The sequence below is a fragment of the Sarcophilus harrisii genome, chromosome 3, assembly GCF_902635505.1.
Source record: "Sarcophilus harrisii chromosome 3, mSarHar1.11, whole genome shotgun sequence".
Taxonomy (NCBI): domain Eukaryota; kingdom Metazoa; phylum Chordata; class Mammalia; order Dasyuromorphia; family Dasyuridae; genus Sarcophilus; species Sarcophilus harrisii.
Genome location: NC_045428.1, coordinates 468,971,403 through 468,995,607, shown reverse-complemented (window position 1 = coordinate 468,995,607; position 24,205 = coordinate 468,971,403). Strand labels below are relative to the sequence as shown.

The window sequence follows — 24,205 nt, the reverse complement described above, 5'->3', positions numbered from 1 at the left end:
TGAACCAAGAGAATATTTGGATCTTCGGAATCCAAATCTTGCAGTGTCTCTATCATACCATATTGCCTAAGTATTACCTTGGTCAAGTCAATTAAACTCTGTATGCCTTATTTCCCTAAATTGTAAAATTAAGAGATTTGATGAGATAATTCTCAAAGCCCTATTTAATACCTAATTTAATACCAAGATCTCCTTAGCTTAATTCACTGTTATTCTTATGAGATGCTTTTGTGATGGGTATCATGCAAAACATCCCTGAAGTCTTGCTATTATCATCCTGACAGGATCTCTTTCTGTGTGGAGTACTTGGGGGGAAGATCTTTAATCTTAGAAGAAGTTCAATTGTGGATATAAACCCCTGGTTATACAACTTTCTAACTCGGGACACTTAAAATTTCCAATCTATGTTTTTAGATTTAAGAATCTATTCCTTCTCTTTCTATTTCTGTGTCTAAGAGGATTAAGACACTTTGTCCTTTCCCTTTCATACAAGGAGCTCATCTGTTCTGGAAAAACATATATGGTCCAGACTGAGTTTAGTTCTGCTGCAGACTCCTTTTCAACCACTTTTTGGATCATTATGTCAGTACTCAAAGGTTTCTTTCATATCTAGGGTCTCCGCAAAATGAGAAATTAAAAGATACTCGATGTACAATGTGAATCAGGTATAGGATAGCTATTTATTTTCTCTACACAACAGAAATGTTTAATTTACATAAGACCCATAAGCATACACAGACAGAAAACTTAAGCTGTGGTAGAAGGAGTAACTACTAATATCCCTATTATATGGAATTGCTTAGTTCCTTTTCTTTAAAGGTACCATTATTTTCCTTGATAATTGGCTCTGATCAAGAGACCTAGGATCTCTAAGCTCTCAAACTCATAAGGTGCCTCCAAGACTGGATACATCCATCTTGGGATCACTATTCAGGTAGTTATATTTAGGAAAGGGAGCACAAGTAGAAAAAGGCTGTCAGAGGTCCAACGATCCAGACTCAACTCATACAGTTGAGCCTTACACATTCTAGTAGTTCACTATTTTTTCCAAAATAGAGGGGAAGGCTTGGGTTCACTCATACCTCTCCAGAGAGAGTTAAATATTCTTGACAAGCTTATTATCAAAGAAAAAAAGAGAAGAAATGACAAAAGGTGTATTATTTCCCTTTAAAAATCTACTGAGTCATTAGTTCTTCCTTTCAGAAATCAATAAGGAGCTGATTCATTATCCCCAAAGTACTTGAGTCCTTCAATGCTTAGTTATAATGGCCAGTCAAAAGTTTCCAGGGACTTTATCATTACTCCAAATACCCAAGTACTGAGCTGGCACACAGGGTGGACCAGAAGCAGGCAAGGCAGCTCTGTGCCTTCCCTGATAAATATTTTTAACTAAGAAGAGACATGACTGTTAACACCAATCAAAAACAATGAAACAGAAGAAGAAAAGTTAATAAATCAGATTTGGGAATTGCAATGTGGGATATTTATTCCCAAATAAAAAGAGAGTGCCAGATTATCAGATTTTCTATTTGCTGCTGCCATGGGTACAAAAATAATCCCAAGAGAAATCTGGGCTATTTCCTTTCTTCCCATCAGACCCAAAGCTTATCATTATTCTTCAAAATGCAATTCTCTTAGGTTTTTCTGAAGGGTATTTTCCTGACCTCTTTCCTGATTTGAAGTATAATTCCATCTGGTTACAATTGAGGAGACTAGGCAGAATGAGGAGGAACATCTCCTGGAGAATTAGACTGTTTTAGTCACAATATCTAGCTAGCTATCATCTCTTTACCTGTCTATCCATCCATTTATCTGTCCATCTATTTATCCATCCGTCCATTTGCCCATCCATTTCTCTGACAGCCCATCTTTTTATTTATATTGATTTCATCTCTCTTATCTCTATGTATTCTCTTTTTCTCTTTGTGTGTGTGTGTGTGTGTGTGTGTGTGTGTGTGTGTGAGAGAGAGAGAGAGAGAGAGAGAGACAGACTCTGTGTGTGTGTGTGTGTGTCTGTCTGTCTGTCTCTGACTACATAGCATGGCCTTATTGGAAGAAAGAAGTATGTTTGATCAGGCTGAGATTAAACCATGTAAATTCATTACAAAGCTGGAGCTAAGTATTTGCTCAAAGGCAGAGGCTCCCAATGGAATAGGTTAATGCAGCAGTCTGTGGAAGGATCAAGACAAAATGGATCCTTGAGAAAAGACTAGAGCATCTTTCTGGAAAAACAGGTAAGATAGATATTTGATTTTGAATCATTGGCTTTGAGCTGACATAGTTCTGCTCTTCCTGGTTAGCATTTATTCCTCCACATAGTAACTTCTAGACTTGAAGGAACTTGGGTCTGTCTAGGGAGGTCCTAATCCCCTCAGGTTGTTGTTGTGGTCCTCCGTTTTTAATATCACTATGTTAAAGCCGAGTTACAGTGTGTCCAGCTATGATGATCAGACCAATATAAGTTCAGAATGCTCTGCCACAGATTGGACACAAATAGTCTATCAGGTTGATGGTTATTGTTACCCAGTAGAATGTAAAAATCTCAACTCTTAGAATTATGCTTGGAACATAAGAGCCAATTATTTAAATACTTACCAAAGGTTGTTACCCAACAACATTTTCCCCCTCTAATTGGTAAATTTGGAGTTCAGCAAGCATAAGAAAAGCATCAGTGAAGGAAAACTAGGAAAGGGTGAATGTGGAAGTGTTGTGGAGGTCTGTGTTTACCCCCTCTGATGTAGATGACCTCTGGGGTGCCTTCTAGATGTAACCAGTTCCAGCATCCTTTTTTTTGGCTGCCATTAGTACCAGAACTGCTTTAGATAGGAACCTGTAGAATTTCTTTGAGTGCTTTAGAAATTAGAATTTATCTACTTAGCAACCATATTTAGAATTGCATCTGTCTCTGGATTGGACCAATTGACAGCTCAGAATTCCATATTCTTGCTGCTTTAAAAACAACAAACCTCAAACTTTTTTTGATGTTTTACCCTTTGCTTCAAGTAAACAGGCAAAGAAATTCTAAGAATTGTGCAATTAAAATGGTTATTCTAGGCCCCCTCAGTGAAAGATACAAAGATGGTCAGCCTATGGACAGAAGCTGCCCAAAGAAAAAGACCAGATCATCTCCCAGAAAAGCACTTTCTTGAACAGGGAGCCTGCCTCCAAAGTGCAAAGATGTGTGTTTGTAGATAGTGACTAAGTTTGTTTGTTGGTGGGAGGCATGCACCCCAGATGGCTAGAAATATGCTAATATTGGACAGCATTGCTGATGACTGGTATCCTGAGAGTAAGGCAGATGTTTCCTCAAAGGAAAAATTGTCAAACATGTTGTTTGCTTGTCCCATTTGGTCCTGTCTTTTGAGGAACTATGGTGGTGCAGGTGTTCCATATAGCTATATGCCATAGATATGTAGGATCCTTAATTATCTTGGAATCTATGTTCCCTAATTGAGAAAAAGTATTAGCAATAATAAAGAGCCTGTGTTCATTATATCTTGCCAAAGAATTTTACATGCATAATCAATTGATCAACAAGCATTTATTGAGTTCCTATTATGTGCCAGGAACTGGGCAAAGAACTGGGGATGTAAAACTTTAAAAAAAAAAAAAAGAAAAGAAAGAAAGAAAGAAAGAAAGAGAGAAAGAAAGAAAGAACTAAAGAAAAGATCATTGATTTCAAGGTGCTGACATTCTGTGGGGAAAAGTATACATATAAGTTTGTACAACATAAATAGATTTTACATGTGGCCCTCATAAACTTTGGGGAATCCATATTCCAACTCCCACTCACAGATTATGAGTTTTGAATCCCTAGAGATTGGCTATGGCTATATGACAATTATTAAACACCTATTATAAAAGGCCAGACATTGTGTTAAGTGCTGGGGATACAAAGAAGAAAAAGAGATAGTCCCTGCACTCAAGGAGTTCAAGAAAGGAAGCACACATAAGAAAAGAAGAGAAAAAGAAAAGTAACTGCTCAGAAGCATGTTGTTCTCTGGAGTGGAAGCGAAGCAGAACTGCTCGTGGAGAATGGAATTACCAGAAAGGTGGTGAACTTTCTACAAAGAAAGGCTTTGGAAGTTTAGTGCTCCATCCTTTAGCTCTTCAGGTGGAGAGAAGGAGCAACTGAGGTTGAGTTGAGAAGGTGTAGAGTATCCAAACCTGAGCCAATCTGCATGATGATGAGATTTCTGGTGATCAGCTTATTCTGTGGAGGAGGACATATTGTTCTATGGAGTAGAAGCCAATTTTTGAGGATTCAGGGATGGTTCTCTAATGTCTTTGACTGGAGCCCATATTGTTTATATCTCTTTATTTATATTTCCTTTGAGAATCAATTTAGTCAGTTTTAAGTAGCTTTTGGAAGAAGGGGATTTTAATAAACTGGTAAACAATAAGAATACTTGATACAAACTTTGTCCCCTCACACTCTGTCCCCAAAGTCTGTAACACAAACTGCCACAAGAAAATAGTTCTGCTATAATGCATGTTTTGAAAATATGAATTTGTTCTAATGTCATTGATATAATAAGGAACACTTTGAGTACAACTCAAAGCTTCTGTGAAATTTCTTCCCTGAGAAAAGCTGAGAATGCAGAAAACTGCATTTTACAATTATTCACAAGCTGCCATCCTTCCAACGCCCACTTCCAAAAGCAAACTTCAGGTCTTTCTCAAGGTAAAATGTTCTATTTATTGGATATATTTTGGTACTGTACAACATGTGAGCAGAAAAAAGCTAATACTCCCCCACCTCCTTTTGCCATAGCCAAAGACTCCACCATTATTAATGTAGAAATTGTATATTTCTTAATGATTTAAAATGTATAAAATTGTGCTGCCAATTTTTATTAGGTACCTGACTGTTTTTTATGTCACTAACTGACAATTTTGAGTGTTGGGCTCCTAAGCTCTATTTCCCTTAAAAGCTCTGTGGTTTTTATTTCATAATTTTGCATAGCTCGGTGCTTTGGGAATATATATACGCTGTGTTATAATTCACTATACAAAATCCAGACAAAAGTGTGTTCAGTCTAAAGAGTTACTAACAGCTCCTGGTTGCTAGGCATCTTTTTATCTCATTTGGGATGGGGGCAGTGACCAAGAGATTTCCATATACTCTTTGCTAGTTCCTTGTAAGGTAGTCTAATCGGTTTTTGGCTCCCAGGGCAGACATTGCTGCCAGATGACCTGAGCAGTACAGTTTAAAACACTGATGGGAAGTGGGAAGTTAAATATTCTCTGGGCCCTTTCAAGCTAGAAGCTTTTCTTCTGAAAAAAGGAAGAGGAGGAGACCTGGTCAAAGCTAGTAGTTCTACTCTTCTCCTTTTTCATCCCAAATGGTTCCTCCTCAGGAATATGCTCGAAAGCCATATTTGTTTCAGCTTCAGGAATTTTTTCCTAGCTAACTTGATGTTTTTGCTTGGTCTCAAGAAGGCAAACTAGGAGAGATGATTGGCAGCTGTAGAAAGGTTCCATGAAAAGAAAAACAGTTTCCAAACAGTTGGGAGTATCCATAGTGGAATGAGTTTGTAGTGAACTCTCAATAAAAGTGTTAGACTGAGAGCTGACAGATTCTTTGCTCAGGGTGTAGAGGGTATTCTGAGTCAGTTAGTACCTCTAGGCTTGTTGAAGTCTGAGGTTCTGAGCACTCTGACATTTTGTGACCTAATGTAGAACTCTCTATTCCACAAGAATAGCATGAGAAACTTTCTTAATGCTTTGCTGATATCTGGGTAAACTATTATTTGCAATATCCATTTGACATTGGAAAAAGGAAATGAGGTTACTCTGATATGACCCATTCTTGATGTTTCTTTTAGTGCTGACCTTTTCCTTCTGTTGATGTTCACCAGCCCTTTATCTTTGAGTTCTAAAATTCTCACCCTAACAACAGAAGCAGAAATTTGGATTCCTTTTGCTACTTTTCTTCAGCTTAGTTGGTTAGGGCCCTAAAACAACAAACATTTATATAATCTTGTTTGTTCTCTTGATCACGTTTCCTGATTTCTCTGTTAGAGGAACAGGAAGTTTCTTCTCCAGGTGTAGAAGAAGCCAAAATATACAGAGAAGCCCTCACAGGACCATAATTTCTCTGCTTTTTACCTTCAAACTCCAGTAACCAGAAAACTGTGTCTGGAATACAATTCCTGGGAAAATATGTAGGATTCACAGAGGAACTAACAGCAAAGTATTCTGGGGGTTGTAGTCCACAGGGAAAGGCAAATAAGACCTTAGTGACAGGTCTGCTCCATCTACATCCTAAAATCATTCAGGTTCATTACTTTATTCCTCTCTACTTTTTGTTCTTGTTATTGTTAATTGAGACATTTGTACTATATTTCCAAATTCTATGATTTTTCAAAGATCACTTGGTAATGGCTCATTAATTATAAGTGCTTGATATTTTAAGTAACCTAGAATAAATATTCATCCGGCCAATGAACTTATGTCTATAATTTCCCTCCAATTGTCATCCCCAGTTCCTCAAAGTATTTTCTTTATTTAAAAGCAAAACTCATGTCTGATGAATGTTAATATCTGGAAAATCAAAACTAATTGGTCAGCAATCCTGGATTATATGATTCCTTTAGTTATTTGACTACCTTCCCATCATTAATTCTGTTCTGTCTTTCTGATCTATTCAGTTGTATGTGTGGACCCATCTAGAATCAAGAGGAAGGGAAAAATAGAAAAGCCTATTTTAAGTAGAATAAGGCTGAAAATAGGAATTGGAGATTACAAGATAGTGTGGGGAACCAGCTCCCCACAAGATCGGAGTTTAAAGGGACATTTAAAGTCATCTGGTCCAGCTACCACATTCTATAAATGAGGAAATTGAAATGTGAAACTCAAAGTCTTAGTTATTTCCTCAAGGATGTACAATAAACAAGTAGCACATCTGATCCTCTGACTCCCAGATCAGTGCTCTTTTTACTACATGTACCATATTGCTCCCTTACCACCATTACCATCTACTGTGGTATCCGAAAAATCAATAAGTAATTTTTCAAAATAGGGAACTAATTTGTCTATAAAGTGACTGTTACATTATATATATATAATCAAAATTCTTATTATCTTTTTTCAATATAATGATTTATTTATATTACCAAAAATTTCCTTTGTCCTCCCTTCCTCTCACAAAGAGCCATTCATATTAAAAATATTTTCAAAGACAAAAAAGAAAAAAATCAGCAAGACTGAAAAAAATGAAAATATGTGTAATGTTTCATACTCATGGATCTCTTACCTCAACAAAGGGATAGGATGGAAGTCATATCTTTTATTTGGTGCATGCAGATAATTTTGCAACATTGGCTTTTGATCCAAAATGTTAACAGGTTAGTGCAGACCTCCTAACTAAACAACATCTATACTTTAACAGAAATTGTAACCCAAACAATGGAATAAAGTGAGGATTTTCAGAACTATATCCTTCAAATTACTTAGATGTCGACCTTCTCAAATTTTGTGAAAGAATGATCCTATATTCATCAAAGGGCATCATTTATATCTCTTTCCTCATTCCCTCCTCATTTCACTGACCAATTCAGTTTCACACAAGTTAGCAAAGGCATTGGAATGATCTCAGAAACTTAGGAGAAAAAATTTAGAGGGAACTGAGATAAGATGAATAATCATGATATCCAGTCCTAATGTTCCTATTTCTCTGGAAGATGTCACCATTTTCTTCGGTAAATAAGATAATTCTCAGTGATTCTCAGCTCTTCACTTTCCCATCTCACATATATCCATTCAGTTCCCTAATCTTGTTAAGTTCATCTCAAAATCTCTGGCACCTGTTCCTTTCTCTCTACTCATATTACAACTACCTTACTCTAGGCTTTCATTGATTTCCTCCTGGATTAATAGAATAGTCTTCTGATGGGTCTTTCAGCAACCAGTCTGTGCCTTTTTCCAATGCATTCTCTACACAGATGACAAACTGACATTCCTAAAGGACAGGGATTAGTATGTCACATCTCTGCTTAAGAAGCTTTAATGATTTTTTTTTTATTGTCTTTATCTTAAAATCTAAACTCTGACATTTAAAATCCTTCATAACTTAAGACAGTTCTCAGGATGATTATAATTTATTTCCTTTCACATACTCAATTTATGTGAAATCAGTTTACTTGTTTCTCATGTCTTTACATTTCTTCCCTCCATGCCTTTGTAGATCCTGTTCCCCCATTCCTGAAATACGTTTCTTCCTCATTCTCACCCCCTAAAATCCATAGTTTTCTTCAAAGATTAGCTTGAGTGCTAACTTCTCCATTTGGCCATTTCAGATACCTTCAACCCCAAATTGTTAATCATTCAACATTTATTGTGTCTAATTTATGCCATGTATTGTACTTATTTTGTATAATATACATATTCATATATTTTTGTACACAAAAATTAAAACACATCTTGTCTCCCCAGATAGACTGTAAGCTTCTTGAAGGCAGCCGTAAGCTTCTTGAAGGCAGCCGTAAGCTTCTTGAAGGCAGCAGTTGTTTCCCATTTTGTCTTTTTGTAGCACTAAATAATGTTTGGAACATAGTAGATACTTCTTAATTGCTTATTGATTGATCTATTGATAGTTCAAAATTTTTTTCCACTATACCACACAGACTTGCTTCTCTTACATGAAATATAACTAACAGGCTCCCTTAGTATGATTTATATGCAAAATGTATCATTTCCTCACCCACTATAAATGTTTGAAGACTCTTGCCTTCTCTTCAGAACCCTTATCTAGCACAACTGGATTTGGAATGATCCTAGAGATTAAGAGGATTGCACCCGGTAGAAAAATTACATTCTACAGAGAGAGTGAAAGGTCCTTTCCTTTTATATAGGAAAACTCAATATAATTTATAAGGGGCTAAAGAAAGCTGAATTTTATGTATTTTTGGATGAGAGATTATCCTTTGGGGAATGAATCAAAGCCAAAAAATACATTCCAATTTATGAGCCATTAAAATTGGATTAATCCTGATTCCAAAGATTTAGAATGTGTCACTATTTAGAAATAATATACATAATTCCCACTGAGTAGAAAGTATAAAGAATAATAGTTCCTATTTATGTATTGTTTTATGGTTTACAAAGTACCCTTTTTGTAATAACCCTGTGGAGTAGATAATGCAAACATAATTATATGTATTTTCCTCCTGAGGGAACAGAAACTCAGAGAAGTTATGACTTGCCCACAGTAACATAGGTTATAAGTCACAAAATCAGACACTCGGACTTGGAAGGGACCTTGGAGCAAGAAAGTGATGGAGCTAGCTTTAACTAGCTTTCAGATATGATAGTTACATAAAGAGGTCTCAAATGGCAAGGCCTCACATATAGCAAGGGCTATCTCTCATGCTTATAGCATAGGGGTGTCATTATGTGACTTGAAGGGAGACAGGTACCCTTCTTCTAAAGGAGATTTTAGTTCCAGCTAGGAGGGGAAACAGGCATTTGTTTTTTGTTTTTTAGAGAGAGGGGGTACTTGGAGAGAATTATATTAATCTGCTCCCTTAAATATTGTTAATCTAGGGCAGGGGTCCTCAAACTTTTTAAATAGGGTTCCAGTTCATTGTCCCTCAGACTGTTGAAGGGCTGGACTATAGTAAAAACAAAAACTTTGTTTTGTGGGCCTTTAAATAAAGAAACTTCATAGCCCTGAATGAGGGGGATAAACGTCCTCAGCTGCCACATCTAGCCTGAGGGCCGTAGTTTGAGGACCCCTGGTCTAGGGGAAATGACTGGATTCAATCTAATTTTTATTGCTATGTCATTTCTTTTGGGGGGAGGAGTAGGACTCCAGGTTATATATTTAAGACTTGACTTCTCTCCTATTAAATACCAGTTACATTATGAGCACATAGAAAATCACGAAGAATGCTGTTTACCCAAATTATAGCAAAACAGAAACCTAAGAAGGTATACATAGGAGAATATATACCAGATTACAGAGGATGAAGGAGCTCTCTCGATGAAAGTGAAAAAACTTAACTAAACCAAGAGAGAGTGTCCTGAATCTCATTTAAGGGGAAACTCCCCGAAGTCTCCAGTGCAGCAAACTGAGGATAAGAATATGAGGGAGATTGCCAGCTCCTCTTATGTCTTCTTAGATTCTTTTCTGTCCACAGCCTGAAGTAGGGCCGGCCCATTCAAGTTCCTTTTTAATGAGAAAGCCAGAAGTGCCTGAAGCAACTTGAAGCTGGAAGTCTCAAAGAGCACTAAGAACACTGACAGTCTGACGTTGGCTGTCTCCTACACTTGCCAATTCCAACCTGTTCTTCAATAAAGTAAGGCATTCATCTCCATTAATAAGGAGAGAGTCCCATATCATTGGGCTTGGGACAGGTGTTACAGTTATGTTTTTAGTTTAGACATTTATACTTTTAAAATGGACACAAATTAGGGCTTGATTGGTTGATTTGGTTGATTGGTGGTTATATTTAAGAAAACATAATGATGCAGATTAAACTTAAAAGTATATTGCAGAAGTCAACTAAGTGGTTCAGTGGATAGAGCACTGATCTGGGAGTCAGGAGAACTTGAATTCAAATTCAGCCCCAGACACTTGACACTTATTAGCTCTGTGAGCATGGGCAAGTCATTTAACCCTGACTGCCTTATTAAAAAACAACCCCAAGCCTATCCAAAGGGTATGTGCCTATAGTAATGAGAAAAGGAAAAGAAAGTGAAGGAATTATAATAGGAATGTAATTGTTTTATAAAAGTATCACTTCTCACTTTGCAGATGAAAAGATGGTATACTTAGAGAATCCACCAGAATCAATTTAAAAAAATAGTTGAAATGACTAATAAATTCAGCAATTTTGTAAATAAACCAACATGTATCATCAGCATTTCTATATATTACCAACAAAGAAGGTAGCAAAAAATAGAAAAAAAATCCTTCTAAAATAACTGTAGACAATATAAAATACTTTACTTACCAACACAATTCAAGAACTATATGAAGACAGTTATAAAACACTTTTCACACAAAGTCAGATCTGAGCAAGTGGAAAAATATTAATTGATCATATATAATAAAAATACCGATTTTACCTAAATTTCCTTATTTAGGACCACACCAAATTACAAAAAATTAGTTTATGGAACTAGAGAAAAAGACCAAAATCCATTGGGAAGACCAAAAGGTCAAGAATCTCTAGAGAATTTGTGAAAAAATACGTGAAGGAAGGTGGCTTGGCCCTGCCAGATCTCAAACTATATTATAAAGCAATAATCATCAAAACAATCTGGTACTGGTTAAGAAACAGAACGATGATCAGTGGAATAGATCAGATACACTAGTGTTTGATAAACCTCAAAATCCAAGCTTTTGGCTCAAAAATTCAGTATTTGACAACAACTGTTGGGAAAACTGGAAAATAGTTTGCAGAAACTAGGTATAGACCAACATCTCATACCATGTATAAGGTAAAAATGGGTACATGATTTAAAAATAAAAGGTGATACCATAAGCAAATTAGGGGAGCATAGAATAGTTTACATGTCCTGTCTGGATTAATGATGCCTTTATGATCAAAGAAGAGATAGTACTGCAAGATGTAAAATGGATAATTTTGGTTATATTAAATTTTAATTATAGAAGGAAAGCAGATAGCTGGGGGGCGGATTTTTTAGCAAATGTCTCTGATAAAGGTCTACTTTCTAGTATGAGAGCTTGCTAAACCCTTTTCAAGGCTATTCTCATCCATTTTTGTTGTTCACCTAGAACTCAATTCTTACCTGTGGCTGCAAGAAGCTTTTATCATGCACAATGGACACATTTTAGTAAAACCATTTCTGCAGGTTGGTTAAACCAGGTAACTCATAGGCCTCCAACCCATGAGGGAGGGGGCTAGTCTTCCCATGTTTAGGAAGACTTCCTCTAGAAGAAAAAAAAATTCATTCCAATAGCCATGAAGCTGGCTGAATTAGGTACCGTGGAGTGCTTAGAGCATGGTTAGACACCAAAGATGCCAAGGTCATCATGAATCATCTTGACTTTTGCCTTGAGACTGAACTTTAATAGCTCTGGAAGAGAAGGTGGGGGTGTTGTCTTTGTACAACTCCACCTTAAAATTTAATTCACATGTGTCAAGACATCACTCTGTGATGCCATTGGTCCTCTTCAAGAGTTAAGGATGATAAACAGAACTTAGTCAAGTTTGTAAGAATACAGGTCATTTCGTAATTGATACCTGAACAAGAAGTTTTCAAAGAACTAAAAGTATCTATAGTCATGAAAAACTCTCTAAATCACTATTGATTAAAGAAATGCAAATTAAACTCATATCTATTAGATTGGCTGAAATGACAGAAAAAAATTGATAAAGGTTAGTGGGAATGTGGGAAAATTGGGATATTAATGTCCCAATTCTGAATAGCAATTTAGAACTCTGGCTAAAAGGCTATAATTCTGTGTATACCTTTGCCTCCCTAATTCCATTTCTGGGTCTGTATCCTAAAGAAATTTTAAAAAAAGAATAAGGAACTATTTGTACAAAAGTATTTATAGAAGCTTTTTTCATGGTGGCAAAGAATTGGAAATTGAGGAGATTTCTGTCATCAGTTGGGGAGAGACTGAATAAGTTGCATATACAATTGCAGTACAATAAATGACAAACAGGATGCTTTTAGAAAAATCTGAAAAAACTTATATGATTTATTGTAAAGTCAGGAGAACCAGGAGAACAATGTACACAGGAACATTAATATTGTACATGATCAACTGAGAATGACAACTATTCTCAGCAATACAGTGATCTAAGACAATTCCAAAGGACTCATGATAAAAAATGCTCTTCATATCCAGAAAAAAATCTGATGAAGTCTGAATGCAGATCAAGGATCAGATTTTTCACTTTCTTTTTTATGGCATGGTGAGTTTTTTTTTTTATTTATGTTTTACAACCCGACTAATATGGAAATATGTTTTGCATGATTGCACATGCATAACCTACATCAAATTGCTTACTGTCTCAGAGAGTGGGAGGGGAAAGGAGGGAGATCATTTAGAATTCAAAATTTAAAAAAATAATGTTAAAAATTGTTTTTACATATAATTGGAAAATATTTTAAAAAGTATATGTGAATGCATTCCTGCCTCCCCTCCTTTGTTAAATATTTATCAGCACACCTCTACAGTCTTCTAGAAATATTTCTTGAGCTCAGTGGGCTTTGGAATTAAGTGAGGCTGAAAGCTAATAACAACAATAACAATAAGAGTAATCATTTATATAGCGTCTTAAAGTTTTTTTTCATTATCTCATTTGATCCTCACAACACCCCTGCCTCAAAAGTCCTCTCTATAGCTGAACAGAACATATGGGAACTCAGCCAGCCCTGCTTTCCCTTCTAGAGAGGGGTGAACCTGTTATATATTAAAGTAGCCTATTCTACACTTCAATACCAAATTTGCCTCTTTCAAACTTTCACCTTTGCTCCTAGTTCTTTCTTCTGGGACTAAGAAGGGCAAATTTATAATCTTTCTGCTAGTGTTTCAAATACTTGAAAGATAGCTATCTTTTTCCCCCTTTTCATGCATTCTGGCTTTTACAATTGCTTCTCCTAAGGCAAGGTCTCCAGCCCCATCATCTTTCTGTTTGCCCTGCTCTCTATTGCCCAATTTGTCAATATGCTTCCTAAAATATTTAAACTAGTTTAATCTCCTTAAACTGGGATTTCTTGGTCAAATGTTTTCCTAAAAGATAGTTAAACTAATTCAGGTTTTACTACATTCAGCTTTTCCCCTCTCCAAGCCATCTTCCCCACAAGTGCCAAATTGATATTCTTATAGATAATATCTAACCATATTACGCTTTTTTCCTCCCCAAACTCCACAGTCTTCTATTGCCTCTAAGCTTAAAGTATGTATTGTATTTAAAACCTGTAACAGTCTGGTACCTTCCTGCCAATCTTTTTAGGATCATTAATATTATTCTTCACAAAGTTTTCCAGCCAAGTTTAAATGGTGTTCCTTTTATATAATATTGCATCTCATATGCCTTTCTTTCTTTCACTCTTTTAAAAAAATTTATTTTTCCTAATTACATGTAAAGAAAATTTTTAACATTTATTTTTTCAAAAAAATATTGAGTTCCAATTTTTTTCCTTTTCCCCTCCCCTTTCCCCTACTTGAGATGTAAACAACTTGATACAGGTTATACATATGCAATCATGCAAAACATATTCCCTTGTTAGTCATTTTGTGTAAAAAAAAAAAAAAAAAAAAAAAGACACAAAAGAGGAAAAAAGAGTGAAAATAGTATACTTTCATTTACATTCATCTACATATAGATTCCATCCATTTTTTTTTTTCTCAAGAGATGGATAGCAAAAAAGGAGGTGAGTGATTTGTGGGTTTTTCCCCCATGTCCAGTAACTATCTCATTGACTCTCAAGCACCATCAGTGCTTTACTTTCTTTGGCTTCTTGTCTCCAAAAATACCAAGAAATACTTGTTTTTGTCCTTAGAATTTATAGCCAGCCTCAACTTGTTCCTGACATTATTCTTACAGGATTCTTTTATATTTCCCTTCCAGAACTCCTATCTGCTATCGTATGATTTTAAAACATAATGCATTCAAAATCGATTAGCAACCCTTTTTGTAATGGTAAGGAACTAGAAATTGAGAGGATGCACATCAGTTGGGGAATGGCTGAATAAATTATGGGATATGAATGTAATGGAATGTTATTGTTCTATAAGAAATGATGAATAGGCTGATTTCAGAAAAAAACTGGAAATTTATATGAATAGATGCTAAATGAAGTGAATAGAACCAAGAAAACATTGTACACAGCAACAGCAAAATTATATGATGATAGACTTGGCTCTTTTCAATAATGTGGTGTTTCAAGGCAATTCCAATACCCTTGTGATAGAAAGAGCTATTCTCATCCAGAGAGAGAACTATGGAGACTGAATGTGGATCAAAGCATAGTATTTTCACCTTTTTTTAAGTTGCTACTGCTGTTTGTTTACTTGTTTATTTTTCTTTCTTGTGTTTTCTTTTTTTCTCTTTTGATGTGATCATTCTTCTGTCGCCTTCTCTTTTCAAGGTAAAGTCCTCTTGATCAGATGCATTCACTCCAAAGGCAACTTAGAATCTACACATTCAACATCCTCTTTGCCAGAATCATATGAAAATATGTTTTTAAAATATATTTTATTGGACTAGAGTATGGCATTATCTGATTCTACAACTATTATTCTTTCCATTAAGCCATTCTGCCTTCTTTGTATTAACAATAAGGATATTCAGCTTGTGTTGTTGCATCTAGTCACATTTTCTTTGCCTTTTGTCTTGAATAAAGATAAACAGAGATACATAATCCAAACAAAATCACTTTATTAAAAGTTATGCATATGATTATTTTTGTCTATTTTAATACACATAGACATTTTTCCCACTTACAAATAAAAATTCTTAACATTTGTTTTTAAAATTTTGAGTTCCAGGTTCTTTACCTTTCAAAGTCAAAGATATGTGGCAAAAGAAAACATAAATTCTGTCCCCCTTAAAAAAAAAAAAAAAACTTCAAGAAATATAAAGTTTAAAAAAAGTGTGCTTCTGTCTGTCTTCATACATAATTAGTTCTTTCTCTGGGTATGGATAGCATTTATCATCTTAAGCCTTTCAGAGTAGTATTGCATCAATATTTTGCTGATAAATAGCACTCATTTACAGCTGGTCATCCCACAATATTGCTATTACTTTATACACAGTACATTTCACTAGATGTATATAACTATTAACAAAACTTATCAGACTGATCCCCTCAGTAAGGCCAGTGACCCCAAGAAGGTGGAAGTACCCTCTTTATTGACACACAGGAAAGAAAGAACATTTCAATTGGGTACAGTAGGAAAGGTGAGCTGGCATTCAAGTGTAGGTCATCCTGCCCCTCTAACAAGTAAGGAATGTTAGTTGTTTCATGGGACTCATCTGCCTCTTACAATCTTTCTAGGGTATCAGTACCACCAGGCTTGCTGTCCCCTGGGAAGAGATCAAATTTTCCCTAATTAATATAAGGACAGGCAAAGTTCACCATATCTTTTGGGGGGGATGGTAAGCTGGTTGAGGCTTAACAAGTAATGTTCCAGGGGTTATTGGCATGGATAATTAAAACTTTGCCTTTCAACTACACCTTAAAATTTACTTGGAAGGAAAACTACATTCCTGAACTTCACTCAATTTTGGAGAAAAATGGCTTGACAAAATGGGGCAATAATACAGAATAGGATCAATTACATAATAGAATCAATTATTAAATAATTTTAATTTTCTCAATTTGTTTACTCCTTAATTAATTATCAACAATTAATTATATATTTAGATTCAGATGTTATATCTCAACCTATCTCAACCAAAAATATCATTTTGCTGAACTAGGGTTCCTTAAGTAATTATAACCTAGATCTTACAGACAAAATCCATATAAATATCAAAGAGAGCTAGGGAAAAAGAAAATCACTCATTTGTTTCCTATAAAAGCATTCTGGAATGATCCTGAAATGAATTCTTTGAAGAAAGTATTTGGTCAGACTACTTTCTATACTTCATGTAATAAGGGAGAAAGTTAGACAGTGATATCAAGAACTTTTTTCATTTACTTCCCTAAAAAGTATTTGGAAAAGGAAAAAACAGAGGGATTTGAAAAAATATAAATGTATGTTTGTGTATGAGTAGATATTTATACATATGTTAACTGAAAAGTTTGAACTACATCTGATGTTGATATTAGCAAGTTAATCTTACCCACAGAGAGTTTATTGTATTCCAAAAGACAGAATTTGGAAGCAAGATCATCAATTTGTTAAGATTGTCAAAATTATATTAGTATATCAGTCTACTTTCTCCTCTTTAATTTCAGCATTTTCTTTCTACTTAACATCAAGATTAATATTGTTAATGTTAATATTAGATGACGTGGGAATTTTGTCTTCAAAATCATATCTATTAATCATAGATACATCTTTGGTATTGATGTATCCAAAAGAAGTAGATAATTAACTGTATTCAAATGCTGAATAAATGTTAAAAAAGCTAAGCATGGAGGTGAATTCTTAAGCAAAATCTTCCTCCTCATGCCCAGTGAATTCACAACAATATATTTTTGTTTTCAATAGACATTAATTATGTAAAGAAATTTCTACATTTTGACTTAAATCCTGTTTTTGACTTGAATCCATTTCTTTTTCTTTCAGTACTTTCACTGAACTGACCTTAAAGGTTTATAGAAAGTGTTAAAATAAGAAAATCTTCCCCACAGAGCTTCCATAAAAAGAATCATCAACAGTCTTTTGTTTAATAATTATACCTTATCTTTCATGATTCTTGATACTTATGTAAGTATGCTCTGCATTCATTATCTCATTTGATCTTCTTAGCAATCTGACAAGGTGGGGCAGGTATTATTATCCCTATTTAATGGACTAGAAAACTGAGCTAGAGAGCTATATTTAGAGACTAACAGAAGTGTAAACCAGGTCTTTTGACTCCCAGTTTCTGCTTTTTGCAGTGGGCCATAGTATCTCACGATTTGAACTATGATATATGAATCCTTCAGGTTTGGCTAAGAAGATTTTTTATTGCATAATTTGATGTTGTACCTCAAGTTACTCTGTGGATCTTATTCCCTAAAAATATTAGCTCCTGAATTTCACTAGTATTCAGAGCACAATTCATTCAAAACAATGAAATATCAGAATGAGGAAAGAAACAAGAAAACATTTCCTTAATAAACCTCAGAGGCAGATTTGAATTAAAACTACAAATAAGGTCAGTGAGAAGATTGGACACATGTAAGGAATGTAGAAGTACACATACAGACAACAAATGTAGCCAGGTCATAAACATGATGGAGCACACACATAGGAAATATGTGACGGTCGGGCACTCCCATGGAGACACAACTTATGTTTCCAATGATGCAGAACTTGCTCTGCTCTAGCAATGTCCTTATGCTGCTCCGGCAAGGTCTGTTTGCTCCTGATCTCTGCCTGATGCTACTCGGTTCAATGTCTAGTCTCCCCGAGGTAAAGTTCTGCAGTATGGTCTCTGCTAAATGTTGGCCCTTGGATACGCTCTAATATATGGGGCTCCACTAGATTCACTTCTGCATGCTGATTAGCTGGAGTGTCTGTTGCCACTAACTTTTGGCTCAGCTGAAATCCTTTGCTATTTCTTCCTCAGAGAAGAACAGGTTTTGATATACTTTCTTAAAACCTACAGGTTCTTCCCAGTGCCTTTAGAAAAGGTAGAAAAAGAAAAATTTTCACTAGAATGCACAAAAATCCTCCCCTTTATCTTGAGTTTTGACTTTTGAACTTCCCCAGTAGAAGATTCTCAGGGCAGGTACCAAGTCCTTTAGAACAAAGAACAGAGTCCTCCCAACTGGTTAATGTCTATAGCCTTATCTTTTATTTTCATTTCTATTCCTGTTTCATGATTTTAGATGCTAGTATCAGAGATGGCATTTTAGCTTCATATACCATCCAATTTTCTATTTATGAAGGTTAGACTATAAGCTCTGGGATTCCATATTATTCAATTTTCAAATGCTGGGGACTCTGCCTCTGGGCAGATGAGTAGTAGTAGAAAAAAAAATCACAGAAACAAGCTAAACTTGGTCATAGCCTTTTGGTGCACATCTAACTACTTTCCTGGACTTTTTATATGTCTTTTCATTTATATGACTTTTACATGACTTTTCATGACTGGCCCAAAGATCAGAAGGACTTTGGGAACACTCTCTTGTATCAGTACTATTATTGGAGGAACTGAGTGCTGAGTTTTCACAAACTACAAATAAAAAATTCAGATTGGCAACTTAAAACTGAGCAAAACAGAATATTGGAATTATCATGCATTTGAGATAGACAATCAGTTATGACCAGAATTTACAGAGAATTTTTAGGTTCAGAATGCTCCATTATTGTTCAGTTGTTTCCAATTCTTTGTGGTCCCATTTAGCAGAGATACTAGAGTAGTTTGACTTCTTCAGCTCATTTTTTAGGTGAGGAAACTAATATCCCAGCCAATAAGCGTCTGAAGTGAAACTGAGTTCAGGAAGATGAATCTTCCTGACTATAGACCTAGTGCTTGGCTCTACAGTACCATCCAGCCACCTGACTATAGTAAGAATTTATGATAACCAAAAAGAGACCTGTAACTTAGACCAAATGTTGCCAACCCATGAGTTGCAGATCCAAAGGGACTTCAGAGTTATTATAAAGGGTCTTGATGCAAACACTGTTGTTGTGATCTGTATTTTACCCCAACAAAAGATTCAGAATGATTTAGTATAGTAAAATAAGTATTATAATTAGCAGCACAAATATAATCGGTATAATAAATAGCTTCCGGGTACTAGATGACCTTCTAGATATATGTATTATTAAATATATGTATATAAAGATGTATGTATGTATATGTACATATAAATCTATATAGATATGGATATGGACTTATACGCTTTGAGATTTAAAAAATAAGCAAAACTTTGACACAATTTTTCATTATTACAAGGGATTCCCAGTGAGGAAACTCTGTATACCAATGAAGATCAATACATTCTGCAAGTTAGTTTTAAAGATTTATGCCCTTGCACAAGGTTTTATAGACAATATTTTTCAGAAGTCTGCTCTTAGCAAAGTCAATTCCCTTTCCACTATGCTGTACTAATTTTGTTAATAATAAACCTCAAGTTTCTTTAAAAGAATTTTTGAAATCATAGGAACATTTTGCCATTATATATTTTCTTAATGAACAAATAGAAACAAATAGCATAGTCATTATCATTTGGGATATACAAAACTTTCTGGGGTCAAAAAACTTTTTTGGTGTCTTTCTGTTTGAAAAAAGTTGAGAACTATTGCTGTAAACTTTAGAAAATAATATTTCACAAAGCTCAGGAAAAAATAGATATAATTTAATGTCCTGAGATTTTCAAAAGGAAGAAGGCTCTTGGATGAATAAGAGTCTCTCAAAAATGAAGTTCTGATGATAGATTAACAAATTATCTCCCTGAGGAATAAATGGTGGAAATAACTAAAGATAACAATGTGTCCACCCACCCTGGAAATTTTCTGAAGACTAAGAATAAAAGATTCATCTCACAATTACTATAGAAAGCAGCAGAGATGAGATCATTAGACTCGGCAGCTTATAATTACACTATCATTGCTGGCATCAAACAATAGTGTTCAGATGGGAGAAACCTGGTGGATTGAGAGCCCACTGCAACTCAGGAAGACCTGGATTCAATACTTGCCTCTAGCAAATATTGGTAATGTGATATCTTGGAGAGAGATAATTTTGTTTTCCATGCTCAGGAAGATTTAGATTCAGGCAATTTAATGTACATGTTTTATTATTGTGCAGGGTTATATTGGTGGAAAAACAGTTTCTTGTTTTTGCTAATAAATTTACATTTCTCATCTATCCTCATCACCACCTCAGCCCCACCCCTGCCTGCAGCTTTCTCTCCCAAGATAATACTTATAAATATATGTCTAGACACACATATTCTATGGAAATAAGATGTATAATACAAAAGCCTCTGAAGAATTAAAAATAATTCAAAAGGCAAAGAAGAGGCATATGATTTGGGGGGGGGGGTGTAAAAAAGCTGCAACATGTAACCAACAAAGACCCCTGAGTAACAGGATGAAAAGATGCTATTCAGAAATTGTGTGATAGAAAAAGATGGTCTGGTCATGTGACAAGAATGAGAGCAGACAGTTGAACAGCTACTGAGCTCCATTTTGTAATGTCAGAAGAAAATAAGAAAAGCTTCTGTCATGTTGGGTAGATTCCCTAGGGCAAACTTTTGTGAGGACATGGGCAAGCATAATACAGTATATTATAGCCATGGATGGGCTGCAATCTGCATCATTGGAGAGAACTCCCAAATCTAGATGATCTCAGATCCATTTGAGTTTAGATATATGGATCTTTATTTGTATATGAATAATATTCCTTAAAGGGTATGAGGATCAAATCAGATAATATATGTAAACGTACTTTACAAACTTTAAAGAATTATATTCATGCTAATGTTTTATAATAAAATAACTTACAAAACAATTATTTTTATAAAAATATATCTCATTTTAAATAGTAAAGTATTATTCAAAGCTCTGATGTTATTATATTTTTATTATGCTCATTTAGAAATCATTTTGGGTATATAATTGGATATCCTGTTGTTTTCATGTTAACTTTTAGTAAACTATTACATAAGAACTAAAAATGATGTTTAAAAAATACTTGAACAAAAATGTTTGGGTGCAATCTAAACTAAAAAAAAAAAAAAATTAAACTAAAAAAACCTAAAGAACTAAAACTAAAACTAAACTAAACTAAAACAAAACAAAACAACAAAAAAAAATCCAGATAATTTCAGTAGCACAAAAGATGACAATGATGTTATATAGTTCTTCCTACCTGAACATGGTTCTGCTTTCTTTTTCTATAATTTAAAAACTTCAATCAACCTAGTGTAAATATTATGAGGGTTTAATGTGACAACGTCTATTAAAATGATTGGTCTTAATTTTTTTGTGGGTCTTTTGTTATATCCAAGTGATTATGGGCAACAGGTGTATCTGTGATAATTCTCTGGTTCCTGGACATTATATATTTGTTGAATCCTCAAGAATAATTTGGAGTTTATTTGTAGTGAAGGGGTTTGTTGCCTATTAATTTATGGAGCTTCTAGTGTATAATTCTGGCCATTTGACCTTGTTTTTCTAGGTATTAGAAAGGAGCTAAATCCTTCCAACCTGAAGCAATATGTTGTATAGCTTTTACTGTTTTTTTTTTCCAAATCTTCCCTGATAAATAAATCCAGCTTCTTAATCATTAATTCTTTATGATTTCTGGTAATAATTATTTGATTGGTAAAAAGTTATGAACTCTTTTTGTTTCTGAAAACAAATCTACTTGACTCGTACATTTCTTTGTCACTGTATTTCTGAATTCATAGGGATATTGCCCATGGAAGGTCTTTTGATTTTAGCCATTTCAGAGAATCCTTCTGGAGATAAATCAGTATCAATTATATTTGATAAATTTAATAGAATATATCTATTATGAACATTTACTTTTACCTGTGAAGTGGCATCTTTTTGTCCAGAAGATATTTCTCTAAGTTGTTTTGTTTTTTCCTTTTTAAAGCTAGAGAGTAATTATCTATCTTTTCCCTTTCTGATGATGGAGGCATGGTATGGAAGGGTGACAGAGTTATTAATTTTTCTGTAGCTGCCTTGAAGTGATGATGGGCTTTGAATTTATTTTGATATAGTGTGAGTTTTAAAATAGTTTCTAAATTTCAGATAATATTTTTTAAAAGCTCTTACTCTTCCAAAGATGTACATTAAAAATGATATTGAAAAAAGCAATTGATTGCTTTAAGCACATTCTTCTTATTGGGTTTTTACTTGAGAATACTAATGTCTCTTGACCAACACAGCTGTAGCCTTCTCATTAGATAGCATTGGACTCTTATGTGTCTTACCTGGAGGAAATTAAGATATTTTCAAGGTATTACCTTCTTCCATTCATTCAATTTGACCTCTATAGCAAGCTCAAAACTTTATCTATTTTTTCTTAGCACACATTAAAAAATTTACAAATGCAAATAACATTTTTAATATTATTGGAGATAATTTTCATGAAATTAAAGAAATTACTTCATATGTTTTTGGTGGAGCCATGTCACTTGATGTTATTTATACACATCAATCTATCATCATTATTATTACCACATTCTTCATGGTGGGAGCACAGGCACTAGTGACGGTGTCGTGGTATTTTCTGCAAAGGGCAATCTCATTTTTGTGAGCCTGTCATTCATTCCTATTAGTAGGCATAAAACTTGTTGACTTTATTAGTTTTGGTTGCAAAATTGACAGCAGCTTCATGACACTCACCTTCACTGTGGCTGCTCCAGAAAAGAGTGTATCCAGCTCCAACTTCAGCAAGAATTTTCATTTATGAGCAGAACTAGGATATCATTATATACTTCAACAACAATACTATATGAAGATCAATTCTGATGGACGTGGCTCTCTTCAATAATGAAATCACCCAAATTAGTTCCAATTGTTAAGTAATTAAGAGAACCAGCTACACCCAAAGAAAGAACTCTGGGAAATGAGTGTGCACCACAACATAGCATTTCCACTCCTTCTGATATTGTCCACTTGTGTTTTTATTTTCCTTCTTAGGTTATTTTTACATTCTTTCTAAATCTGTTTTTTCTTGTGCAGCAAGATAACTGTATAAATATGTATACATATATTTATTATATTTAACATATATTTTAACATATTTAACATGTATTGGACTACCTGCCATTTAGGAGAGGGAGTGGGGAGAAGGAGGGGAAAAGTTGGAACAGAAGGTTTCACAAGGGTCAATGATGAAAAATTACCCATGCATATATCTTGTAAATAAAATATAATAAAAAAAAGAAAAAAATCCTCATTTATCAGGCTTGTTTTATTCAGGGTTGCTACTTGCATGTGGTATTTGCTGAATTTTCTTACAACAAGAGCTGTTCATCTTTCAGGTCTATTGGATTTCATGTTGTCTATAAGTATGTGCACCTTCCATGTGTCAATGGTGAGTGGAATAAACTTTGCAGAAGTTTTTGTATATTTTTTTGTGTTTTAACTGCACAGTGGGATCCCCACTGGCTATGGTAACTAGACACTGCCATGCAGGAAATTGAATTGCTTCCATTTGAATTGTTATAGGAATATTCTGAAGATCATCAGGCAGGAGAAAACACCAGACACTGAGAGTCTTCCTTGAACTAACTGACAAGCATTCAAACTCTCCTGCAATCTTGAGAGTGTTCTTGTATCACTTTATCTGACCACTTTGTGAGCCCGTGCCCTATGTGAGATTTCCATAAAATAGTCTTTTTGGCAAGCATATGTTTGGCATATTGATATTTTAAATTCAAAAGGGTTGTATAAGAAAAGAATCAAATCTAAATTTCAGATATTTCAACTCTTAATATTCCATGATTTTATGTGTTAATTTCAATTTTGGATTTTTTTTTCATCTTTATCTGCACCTGTACAGACTTGATTTGATGCAGTCAATTGCTAAAAAAAATAGCTGTGTTACTTTGGGCAAGTCATTTAACTTCTTGGCACCTTTTTTTGGTC

At 34.6% G+C, this 24,205-nt stretch overlaps 1 protein-coding gene across 2 annotated transcripts in view; it reads left to right on the top strand.

Annotated features, from left to right (window-relative positions):
- FAM76B (family with sequence similarity 76 member B) overlaps positions 1-23,968 on the top strand; it is a 76,023-nt gene extending 52,055 nt beyond the window's left edge. The window contains exons 11-12 of one of the 2 annotated variants that reach the window (XM_023499496.2): positions 23,599-23,651; positions 23,786-23,968. In XM_023499496.2, the coding sequence (XP_023355264.1) occupies positions 23,599-23,651; positions 23,786-23,830 (98 nt within the window). In that variant the 3' untranslated portion in view covers positions 23,831-23,968. The remainder of the gene's footprint in view (positions 1-23,598; positions 23,652-23,785) is intronic. The other variant, XM_023499495.2, reaches the window with a different exon arrangement.
- The last annotated feature ends 237 nt before the right edge of the window (positions 23,969-24,205 follow it).